At 37.7% G+C, this 12,587-nt stretch overlaps 1 protein-coding gene across 3 annotated transcripts in view; it reads left to right on the forward strand.

Moving 5' to 3' along the window:
- The window catches only part of RNF19A (ring finger protein 19A, RBR E3 ubiquitin protein ligase), a 56,724-nt gene that overhangs the window by 37,122 nt on the left and 7,015 nt on the right, over positions 1 to 12,587 (forward strand). For all 3 annotated transcript variants that reach the window (XM_056484751.1, XM_056484752.1, XM_056484750.1), the window contains 3 exons: positions 5,179 to 5,387; positions 7,296 to 7,440; positions 7,998 to 8,160. In XM_056484751.1, the coding sequence (XP_056340726.1) occupies positions 5,179 to 5,387; positions 7,296 to 7,440; positions 7,998 to 8,160 (517 nt within the window). The remainder of the gene's footprint in view (positions 1 to 5,178; positions 5,388 to 7,295; positions 7,441 to 7,997; positions 8,161 to 12,587) is intronic.

Raw genomic sequence — 12,587 nt, forward strand, 5'->3', positions numbered from 1 at the left:
TCGGAGACTGACAGCTGTGTTTCAAAGCCTCACAGACAAGCAGTAAGTAGAATGAAGTAAAGGAAGAATGTTGTAGGAGAACAAGCAAGACAGAACTGACTGTTAGGTAGATTAAATACTCCAGTATTAATAACCGGGTGCTTAATGTTTAGGATTTATTTAAAATACAATTTTGCTTTCATATTTTGAAAGAAAAAATTTGCTAATGCAAGTCAAAAGCAGGGACTGAAAAGGTGATAGTTTCATATCTGGTCCAACGTGGATGGCATTGCTGTGGCATAGTTTGGGGACAGAAGAAGAAATAACTTGAGGGATGTTTTGGTTGCATGAACTTGTAACAAAGTCACATGGACAAAGCCAGTACAGTTTACTTTTAATATGATTATACTGCAAAATAAAACAACCACTGGAAGGTATTATTTGATAGAGAGAAGTATGCTTTGCCCTGAGTTTCTGTGTTGCAAACAGTTATTATTCAAGCTGAGGAGAAGCATTTAAGACCTGTTAAACTGTTTTCTATTAAAAGATGTTTCAGTGGTTCAGATACTTTTTTAGCACTTAGTTAAGTAGACTAAGGCAGGTTTGTTTAAGCTGTTTTGGTTTTTATGCTTCAATTTTATCTGTTAAAAAAAAACCTCTTAAGTATCTTTCAGAGGTCAGAAACTGATCATAATTGCTATGGATAACACCATTATAAAAATAAAAAGTGGGTCTTCAGAGCAAAGTTAAAATTCCATGCGGTCATGAGAGACCACAGCAATGCCTTACTGTGCAGCAAGTATTTAAATCTTTGCTCCAGAACTGCTGATTGCATGCGCCATACTCTGGGAGAGGAGTCCTGTGGAAAATACAGTGTGTTGCCAGGCAGATAAACTCTGCCAATGTCTGAGTGAAGGGAAAAAACTAGTACTGCATGGGCAACTTTGTTGTACTTTTGATACCATGATTTTTTCCCTAATATACTTAAAAGTGGCAGGGAAATGCTTCACAGTGATAGATGAATTCTGCTTTTAATGCACTGAATTCTCATTACTAGTTTAAAGTGGTATAAAGTTGGCTACTTGGGTACTTCTCAGGAGGATCACTGTTTCTGGTTGTCATCCTAAACAAACGAGAGCTCCTGCAATCATGTTTTATCTTTTCCCCATCTTTCTCATCCTTCTTGGATTGTTTTGAAACCTTCAGAACTCTTTATGTTGGGCAGCAGAGACTGAGAGTTCAGCAGAAGTTAAGCTGAGTAGTTCAGGGGAAAGGGCATACTACTTGAACAACAGAAAGATCATCAGTAATGCCTCCAGCAAGACTAATACCTGTGTATGAATCCTCCAGTTAAAAATATGAGTTTAGCTTTCAGGCAGCTGCCACAGCACTGTCTGACAAGTCTCTATGTGCCCAGCTGAGGGAAGCCACACAGAGGGAGGTGGGAGGGAGAAGTGGGAGTGGTGTGGAAAGTGATAATGGGGATTTGATCTTGTGGTGGAGCTTAACAGGAGGATCAAGGAAGGAGCTGTACAGGTGTAAGGTTTAGGGAAGCAAACACTACTCAGACTTCCACAGAAGAGCCTTTGCTAGCAAACACTGTTCAGAGATGATTTTTGACGTTCATTTCACACAAACTTCAGATCAGTGGACATTTGCTTAAGTAATTATGTGGTGCAACAGTAGTCATCGTTTCTAACTGCTTTGGCAGCTAATCCAGTTGTACAATATGCAGTTAAAGCTGAGGGGGGGTTTTCTTTTTCTGAACAGTTTTTGAAATGTAGTACTGGTGAAATACAGTAGGCTTATGACCTTTTAGCTTGGATCAAATATTTCATGAAGGAGCTGGATGGAATGCATTTACTAAATTTGCAATTAACCCCAAAGTAGGAGAGATGCAATAACTACAGAGGGTAGTATGATTTCCTGAAGTTGACTTTAAAATTAGAAACAAGTATTGTAATAAATAGGAAATTGATGTGAAATAGAGCATTTTGGTAGTCAAAAATTACTGCACAAATAGGTAAAATTGGATGGTGCACCGCAGTGCTTCAGCTTTTCTCAGCATTGATCAAACATCCCATATAGTATTGTTTCAGGGTTTGGGCATCACATTAAGTCAAAAATCTGGACCAGATAAAGAGCAAATAATTATAAAAACTGAAATGAAAAAATGGAGTAAAACTAGATCGGTTTGTTAAAATGTTTGGTTTGGATTTTTTTACATAAATGGTCTCCTGGGTTCTGAGGAAACTACAGTTAATAGTTAAGAAGTAAATAATTATTTTTCCTCTCTGTTTCAACTCTGGGTAAAAACAAGTCCTAGGGACAGCAAAACATGAACTAGACAGATGTTGAAACAAAGTTATCTACAGTACCAAGTGTATTGCTCTTACTTCTGTCCCAGTGGAGAACTACTCCTCCCAACAGGGCTGCAGATGAGTTTGGAGGAGAACCTCTGCCACAGCAGCCCTGCCCTGGATGGGCTCCTGCACTACAGCAGTGCCAGAGTGGTCCATACCACTGGCACCACAGACTTCTGACCCTGGGCTGCTTCATCTGCAGCTTCTGTGGCAAGCTGAAATGCGCCCTGATCGTGGCTGTTACCTGAAGCAGTGTAAAAGTCTGGGCCAGCTGTAACCTACCAGCAGTGGCCTGATAGGAGACACTGTCACACGGGTGATCCTTCCCTGGGGAAACCTCATGAGCCTTCTCCTACACCTATATTCTGTTTCTCATACTAGTTCTCCAGTGTAGTTTTAACAAGCATTACTGAATCAGTATTCCAAATGTGTTCTGTCTTATCTTCTGTTTGAATTATTTAATGGTTTTTGCTCTGAGATTGTATTGCTGACATCATTAGAAGAGAGCAGCGATTCTTGAATCTTCATACCTTTATCAGGCAAAAAGCAAAAGAGTACAGATTCTTCATCCATCTTTTCACTGTGCAGCCTTCAATTAACCACTCACTGCCTCTGGTTTTTGTTTTACTGGGTAGTACTTTGAGTTTGGTTGGTTGTCCCTTCTCTCAGCCTAAACAAGGACTTCAGGCTTTTACATCTCCTTTAAAAAGAATGCAAATGCTAAAATTAAACCTATAATCCTGTATAGTTTGAACTGAGATTTGCTCTGGTCTAAAAAGTTACTTTCTAAAGATGTGCCAAATGCATCAGTCCCAATTAGGGAGTGCTTTGAGGGATGTGCCTGTGTTTTATTAGTGATAGGAAGGCAGCAGAATATAAATTGATACTTTATTCTGTGTCTTAGATTTGAGATTTTTTTGGCTTAACATTAGCAAGCCTTGTATGTATCCCTGTATGTTGAAAAAGTGTTTGGATCAGTGTCTCTTTGTGTACATGCAAAGCAATTATCTCTTCAGTTTGCAGAAAGTGGGGAAAATGAAGCTGATTAACTTGGCAGCAATATAGAAGAGTCTAGCAATTACTGAAATAAATCTCTACTTGGAAAGCAAGAAATATTTGTAAACAGACAAACATGTATCTCATTTGTAACTGCATCATCTGTAAGTTAAACGTTGAAAGTCCTATTTGTTTGCAAGATTTCCTAGGGAGGAACATCACATATGCTGTTTTAAAACAATAATGGAAGGGATAGGATTTGCATTAACTTTGCAGAGTTTCAGATCTAGCTACTTATATAAAATAGCTAAATTTTAAGATAGGCAAGTGATGTTTTTTAATATTTTAAATTTTTTTATATACAGTCTTTTAAAACAAAATTACCTTCATTTGAACAGACAGCAACTCAGTCTTGTTGCATTTAAAAATCTGTTGAAGTCTACTCAGGGACCTGATTCATGTGAATAAAACCATACATCTGTTTTAAATGTTCATACCAGTGGACTTAATAGTATACATTTAAAATAAAGCTATTGCATAAAAATCACTGAAAAAAGCTATAATGGGTATGAATTAATAAATATATACTTACATATGTTTATATTTACGGTTAATATGAGCATTATTTTTATTGTGTGAACTTTGAAATGCAGGTCTAATGAAGGAATAGTTTTGTCACTTCAACTCTCATTGCATGGAACTGTTCATGTAGTGTCTGATTACAAAGTAGTGTAACAGTTTTGTAAGTCTCAACATTCTTGGAGGTTTTTCAGAGTAAAGGTGGCATTGAGGCCCAAACTCTTCAATTTTTGCATTTACCTTTGAAATGTAAATTGAAATGCCTAAATTATTGAGAAACCAAAATCCTATTTATAAAATATTTGGTTTGTTGTTTTGATATTTTAAAATTCAAAGAGTTAACAAACATCTGTTTAAAGTAAGAAGTGGTATTCATGATAAAAGGCAACTAGTAAAATCCTAAAATATCTTGCAGTGCCAATCCAGATGTTGTTAGAGCTGTAGGTTCCACTGCAGGGATCCTCTCTCATGGACAGGGTCAACCTAAGACGTGCCCATAGAGACTGGGACACTTTAACTTTTCCTAATTGATGCGATTACACTGTGTCTTTTCTTAATTACTTAAGATCAGACAAAGTATCGCAGCATGGATGGAGAAGGATACAAAGAGGCTCTTTCAGTCTCAGTTTATTTCAGGGCGATGGCGTGGCCGGAAAGAGGGCGAGCCTCTCCCCGCACCAGGTATTCAGGAGAAGGGAATGGGAGCGGCTTTTGGCTGGCTGCCAATGGGATGAGGACACAGAGGGGACTAGGATCAGCATGCCTGACCCCCGCGGTGGGTACAAGGACACAGGGGAAGGTCACAGGACCGGAAAGGAAGACATGAACTGGGGTTTGCAGGAAGGACGTTACAGGGTATCCTGATTTCAGTTCTTATACCTCACATACCGAATTACAACACCTAATTGCTTAAACACCTTTTTTGAGTTTATTGTCCCACTCTTCTAAACGGCAGTTTCTGGTGACTGTAATAGTGCATTCAGCTTTAAATACACTATATTGTGTGGAGTAAAGGTGAGTGAGTGTTGCAGTGATTGTAGTATTTCTGTACTGTCTTAATCTAATGCAATGGCCATAGAGCTGTGGAAAGAGGTGTTATGGAACTGGTGCTGGCCACCTCCTGAAGGAAGTGGTCAGCTCCTCGTGTCCACTGCCTTGGTACCTGCTTCAGCTGCTCTGACAGCTGTCTGCTCAGCTTTGTTCTATACTTGGAACTGCTTTTATTAACAAAATTCTGTGTTTCCCCTCTTGATTGTTAAAGATACGCTGTGATTGCATTTGGATGTGCCAGCTGCCCCAAACTGACGTGTGGGCGAGAGGGCTGTGGGACTGAGTTCTGCTACCACTGTAAGCAAATCTGGCATCCCAACCAGACCTGCGATGCTGCTCGCCAGGAGAGAGCTCAGAGCCTGCGCCTGAGAACAATCCGTTCTTCGTCTATCAGCTACAGCCAGGAGTCTGGAGCAGCAGGTATTTATGATTAGGGTGCTGTGTCTGTGAAACATCTCTTCTGCACATTTGCACAATTAACCTTAGATAAAGAAAGATCGGAATAGTGATATGGCAGCTAGAAACTGGATGCTTTGTCTTTCAGAAACATAAAATAACAATTCTAAACTTGAATTAAAAATTTAAATTTATGCTTTGAAGTACTCTGACCAGAACATCTGACTTAGTCTTAAAAGCTTGTCATCATTTTATGTTCTTTGTAGTTGAAAAACATGAAATCAAATGAACTTGCTGCAAGGCATCCCATGTTTAGCATGTTGACTTTCTTAGTTGTATCATTTAGTACACTTGTTTACTCCACTGTAGGTGAAATTCCCCAGCTGTTAAAATTAAAACTCATAACCACTGATTTTGTTTCCAAAAAGACTGTTACTCTTGATGCCAGCTCTGATGTTTTGCATCTTTGTTACTACAAATTTTTGGTTTTCTAGGAAATGCTCATCTGTTTTGTCTACCAGAAGGCAAACAATTCCCTCTCTTAAAGCTGAGCTTGTTTGTAACTCCCAAAGAAAAAAGGATAAACTATTCAGAGTAATGTTTAGCACATCAAGATTCCAGTTTGCTGTTGTTAAGAGCTGGCTCTGAATTACACCAAGCTCTGATTCATTTGGCAGCTTTTGTCTCTTCCTGAACAAGCAAGGTCGATATTTGGGGTAAAGAGTCTCACTTGCACCTTGTAGTTAGAGCTGTTTTTCTCCAATCCAGCCCCAGACTGGAGAGTCTCTAATTTGTAGTTTGCACTGGCTTATTTTAACCATGCATCATGTCTTGACCTAAAAATTGGCATCTTGCTCTAGCTTTCAAATAAATTTGGAAGTAAGCTAAATAAATTAGCACAACAGCTCTTTTCCTTACCCTTTCAATTTCTCTGAGCCTGAAGAGCAGTAGCCCTGCCTTTCCTGTTCTGAAGAACTTGCTCTGTTTACTTTCTGCCCTGTAGGCTGTGCATGTGCTCCCAAATGGGAATAGCTAATTAATCCTTTCAACTGCTTACTTCTTGTGCACTGGGTTTGGTAGAGGTATTGTTTTCTGCTGGTTCTGTGCCTCTTTAGGTATTCTTTCTATCAAGTATGAGCTCTCCTTTCCCTTTGTCCTACCTAGTAGCGCTGAGGTAGTAAACTTGGAGTTCTGCCCTAGGAGCTGCAAGGTATTTCTGCTGCTGTGAATAAATAGCTTGTCCTAAAGTGCAGGTGCTAAACAGGAGTGAAGATCACAACTGTGGTGTGTATGTATTTCATCATTGCTCAATGACCCCTTGTTGACAGAGCTGGTCACTTAACCTTATTTTTCCACATTTGTCTTGGGAGCATGGAGATTCTCCAGAGTTTTCTTCTGCTATACTATATTTTCTTAGGGAGTAAGTAAGTCTAAAGTATGGCTGTGAAAAGGAGTCAAGAGGAGGTTAGCAATACCAAAGTAGTACATTAATGTGAATGGGGAGATGGATTTAAGATATGTTAACAGAGTGGAGACTGAGTATTCTTGTGTAAGATTCACAACAGCATGAAATGTAAAAGAGGATTATATTTAAAGAGACCAGTCCTGTGTTAGCATACATATTTAATGTCAGACTCTAATATGTATTTCATTAAGCTTAGAAAATCCTTGAACAGACTGTGCATTAACTATTCAATTACTTGAATGGGGTCTAATACACCTTGTTTTCATCAGTTTTGCTTGGTCTAAGGTTTGTAAAAATGTATTTGATACCAAGTCATGGCCAAATGAAGATCTGTAAAACAACCATATTAAAAACTTCTTCAGTTTTTCAGATAATGGTTCAACCAGTTTTCCCAAGTATATGTCTGTATTGTGATTATATTTGTTTGTCTAAGGAACTGATAGAATTTTCATATTCATTTTTTACAGCTGATGACATAAAGCCATGCCCACGCTGTGCTGCTTATATAATAAAAATGAATGATGGAAGCTGCAATCATATGACTTGTGCTGTCTGTGGCTGTGAATTCTGTTGGCTCTGTATGAAAGAGATATCAGATTTACATTATTTAAGGTATGTTTAAGAAAAAAAAAATTTATGTGGTTTGTAATTTGTTTTCTAAAGTATTTAGGAGATTCCCAAGTACTGTAAGTCTGGCTTTCTTCCTCTTGGAGTAGAGAATCACAGTTGAAGCATTCATACCAGAGAATTAAGTTAGTCTTCAATACATGTATTTAAATTAGTGTTTTATTTTTATTTTAAAATATTTTGTAAAATTTGTGCATGCAACATATTCTAAGTACAAATCAAATATTTTGGATTAACACACCCTCTTTTTAGTGATGTCTTAATACAGCTGTATTGTCTTTGTATTAGGCAATACAGAATTTCTGATTATACACATCACTGTGAACCATAGATTGGTGTGTAGCAATATACAATATGCTTCTTGTTACATTGCAAAATATGCTCTTAAGGCAAAAAAAAAATGAAGAAATAACTGATGATGTGTTACATCTGTAACTTGAACTTAAGGACAATAATTTCGTAACTAGAGAAATGTTCAGTAGTGTATAGCTGCCTTGCTTGATTTACAGTTTCTTTACAGCTTTCTTGTTTCTCTCTATTAGCCCATCAGGTTGCACATTTTGGGGAAAGAAACCATGGAGCCGTAAGAAGAAAATCCTGTGGCAACTAGGGACACTTGTTGGAGCTCCTGTAGGAATTGCCTTAATAGCTGGCATTGCTATTCCTGCTATGATTATTGGAATTCCTGTGTATGTGGGACGTAAGGTAAAAAGTGCTTCATCTCTCAACATGCTTCAGGCTTTACCTTCTGTCTTATGGCTTGGGTGATACTATGTTCAGTTGGGTATCTTAACTGGCCTCTAAAAAAAACCCCAAAACAAAAAAAAAACAAAAACAAACAATCACCAAAAAACCAAATCAACCAACCCTTGCTTTGATTAAGAATATTTGTGTCGGTTGTACAGGAACTAAAAGCAGTGTTTTTAAGAATTTAGATTCTCTTAAAACATGCAGAGCAAAGCACTGGACAATCTCCAGTTTCTAAATCCTGCCATGAAAGCTCCTGCATCTGATTTTAATTTCTGGTTCCCCTTCTGTCCCTTAGAATTAAACAATCTCTAGAGCACAAGGAAGACAAAAAGAAATTTTTTTTTTCTTAAAAGCAGATAGTTACCATAATTGTAGTATAAAGTTTTTCTAGTTCAGGTTTGTGCATACACATATTTAAGCATTTATACTCAGCAGCTTGTTAATTGTCTTGGGCCAATCCACCAATGTGGAGCAGTCTTCATTGCTAGCTAGTCTGTCTTCATTTTACTTCTTCTGGGAAGGAGCTAGAAAGGATCACGTTAATCAGAAGACAGTTGATATATTTCCTCTTAAAAAATATAGTAATCAACAAACTCCTATATGTAATTTAAGATGTAGTAATAAGTTATCTAGATCTTTTGGAAATGGGCTTTTTGAAATGATGGCTTGGAAGATTTGTTTTTCTGGTTTTATCAGCGTCGATTCTCGCAGTGACTGGCACAGACTCAATTTTGCATTTATCGGGGAGGGAGGAGGAGTGTGTCTGCTAGACAAAATATTCAGGGGTGCAGCTTTTCCACTGTAGTTATTTAATATTTTTCTTCATAGCAAGTACTCTATTTTCTGCTACAGTTGGGTTTTGACCCTTTTATTCTGTTATTGCTTAGTCCCATACAGACATTGGGACCTTCTAAGTGAGGAGAGGAAGAAGGCAGCAGTTACCTGTTTCAAATTACATTTGCATGATTAGCTTTTCTCATTATGTTTTGGAATAGGACCCCATCACAGCACCTTTCATGTGTTAAATTCTCAGAGCATTAGTCTGTGCAGGCAGCCTCATGAGAATTTCTGTTGTACCCCAGTGCTTAGTGGTCCTTTCTCTGTGACCCCTGTCAATTATTTGCACTTCAAAACATCTGACTGTGGAGATCCCACAGGCCCTGCAAGCTTGGTTTTCTTAGAAAAACTTAGTGTTTTTAACATAGGTATAGGGAGAGAACTTACATTTGATTCCTACTGCCCTGTTCTTCAGCTGATGCAGAGAATCCTTTTGTTTTGCAGTATGCCATAACAGATTCTGTGATATTTAGATCCGTTCTTAACAAACCTAGAACTTCCAGCTTTTCTTGATGAACTGTCGAGAAAACTCTAGTTTAGGTGTCTGATTCTCCTCTTCTGAATTTCCTTGTAGTTTTTCATGCCACTTTTTTGTCCAGTTTGAATCCAGCAGTGAAGCATTACTACTGCTGAGTTAAATGAAAGGGTGATTCTGTGCCAGTAACTACCAGTTACCTCTTCTTGACAATGTGTTATTTTCATTTTGTGTACTCTAAAACACAAACCCTTTCCCATGTACTGGTAATTCAGGCAATTGGCTTCTTCCTACATGTAGTCTTGACCTCATGGCCATTTCAGCTCCATCTTGGCCATTTCAGGCCATTTTTCAGCTTCTCAGGACTGGAGTGAAATCTGGCATTCTTGCAGCCATGCCAGATTTTATTGGCCTGAATTTCAACACACGCATTCTTCTCCTTCCATCTTCCACATTAATGAAATTGTTCAATACTCTTGGATCCAAGGCACATCTCTTGGAAGAAGTATTGAGTGAAGAGTTTGGACAGTTACAGAAAAGGACTATTCACATGTTTTCTGTAGTTTCACATGAAACTTAGTAGATTCCTCTCATCCTTTTTTTTTTTTTTTCCAATCTGGACCATTATAATTGCTTGAGTGTCATACAAGAATGTAAGAATTTAATTAGTGAGTGTGTGACATCTGTTTCTCCCCATCCTCAAGGCTGAGTTATCTTGTTACAGGAAAAAATTAAATTGACATGATTTCTACTTGAAAAAAAAAAAAATCAGTGTGACCTTTTTTTTTCCTACCTTTGCTTTGATGTTTACAAGGTCCCAATTTTCAGGAAATTAAAGTTCAGTTTAGTGGTCTTTTACTTCCTCAGCTCCTTGGTTTGTACCCTTTTTAAGATTATCATTGCCATTTAACTATTTCCAGTTTTCTTGGATTTTTTTTTTTTTCAAACTAATAATAATTTTTAAAAATTACTATTAGTGACTCTGAAATTTAGCCTGCTGAGATATTTTGCAGATCAGCTCATGTAAGTATGCTCCAATCTGCTGGATTTGTACAGATCTTACTTCTTTGTCACCAGTTGTCTGGCTCACAGTTGACCTTCAGTGACAACTGAAGGGAGAAAAGAATAGGATCAGGTCTCCAGTTTCATCTGCTGGCTGTCTTTCATTTTTGTTAAACAGCAAATTGATCCAATTTGGTCTTCCTCTTACTAGCACTGTACTTGTAGAATAATTTTTCCTTGACTTTGATATCTCTTGCTTTTTGTCTCCTCTAGTTTAACCTTTCTGATTTTGGCCTAACACCCTCATGCTGTTCTTTATACCCATTCATAGTAATCTGACCTACTTTCTATTTCCTTAATGCTGCTCTTGCTTTGGTAAAGGAAGCTTCATTGTTCTTTTTCAACATTCCGTCTGTCCTTTGCATTGGAAGAGTTTGTGCTTGTGCTTTGATAGTTTCCTTGAGGAAGTGCTACTGTTCTGGTTTTGTAGAAATAAGTCTTGCAACCTAATAGGTTTCTGTGTTTATTGAAATCTCTCATGTGGCCTAGTATTTTTGTTTGGTTATTCTTTATTTAGTCAATATCCAGAAGTTTCTTATTTCATAATAGTTTCTGCCAGTGTAACCTTCTGTCTTGATGTTTTAAATAAATTTCTGCTCTGTAACCTCTTCCTTCCATTCCTTTTTTTTTTTTTTTTTTTTGTTCTTTCTTTGTGTTTAAGGAATCCAGTAACCTTTATGGATGTCTGTTGTGTTATATTTTTTGTTTCAGGGGTTATATTGTCCATAACAGTAAAATTCAGTGCCTTAGGTGATCCTGCTAATTGCTCAGAGCCCCATGAAACCTAATGTTTCTGGGTTTATAGTTCTTACACACTCACACTGTGAGTGTTCATGTTCAGTTTTTCCTTTTTAATCCATAGTATGTTCAATATTCAAGTGCTTCCTCTCTGTATAATGTACTTCAGAGCAAGTAAATGCATTCTCTTTGCACAAAGTAGAGTGCCTTCTCTGCCCTTTCCTTGCCTGAACAAATACAAAGGCTTTGTTTATTCCAAAATGAGAACAACCCTACCAGATCTCTAACTGAAATTATATTTTAGAAAGCACTGCATTCAATAACATGATAATTTAGGAAGCATGACCTGCAATTCATCTTTTGTCATTATCTTCTTATGTACTCATCTTTTGTATTCTTCTGTAGATGGAGTGAGGATTAACTTGGCTTTGTGACGGCCATTGAGAGAGCTGTTGTTCCTTTGTAATCATATCTTAGCTAAGAATGATGACAGGTATAGTGCATACCTCTGAGAAACCATGTTCCTAGAGAGAGTAAATGAAACACACAGATGTGGGAAATCTCTTTAGAACAGTAGTCTTTAAAGGCCTTTCAGGTTCATGGGGGGTTTGTGGCAGATAAGTTTAAGGTAGTCACATTTCAGAGTTACTGCAGACTTGAACCATCAGTAAGAGGTTTGGGTAACAGATTCCTCAGTAAACAGAAGCACAGCTAAGACTCAGGTTTGCAAAAACATTTCCTGTCTCAACAGCTTGTCATGAGGGAATGCTGGAGCAATGGAGTTCTTGTTTCCCCTCCTTCCAGTCTGTGTTTGGTGAAGACTCTCTTGTGGCTCTGCTGTCAGCCTGTTTCTATAGATCCAGTAATGTGTGAAAGTTTTAACTCCATACTGTTCAGGGAAAAGACAACTGGGAATAAGATGTGTCATTTTGATCATATGTGGAAATGTTTTTATCCTGAAAGTTTTGTCTACTTTTCCCAGCCATCTAAGCTGGAGTAATGATTAAACAAAGCTCTTGAATTACTTAGCTCTTCAAACTTGAGGCTGAGAATAAATACTTAATGCTGGATAGGAGGACTTCTTGCTTGTAAGAGATTGCCTAAAATTAGGATGTATGAATTTTATTTTCTTTAAGATAAGAAATAAATCATTGCATATAATACGGTCTCTCTGGAAGACAACAGTGTATAGCTTCGATCTGTCACATATTCCATCATTGCAGAAGTGTATTATTGATGTTGATAATACTCTAAACCCCCTTTCTTTTCT

This window comes from Oenanthe melanoleuca, chromosome 2 (genome assembly GCF_029582105.1).
Source record: "Oenanthe melanoleuca isolate GR-GAL-2019-014 chromosome 2, OMel1.0, whole genome shotgun sequence".
NCBI lineage: Eukaryota > Metazoa > Chordata > Aves > Passeriformes > Muscicapidae > Oenanthe > Oenanthe melanoleuca.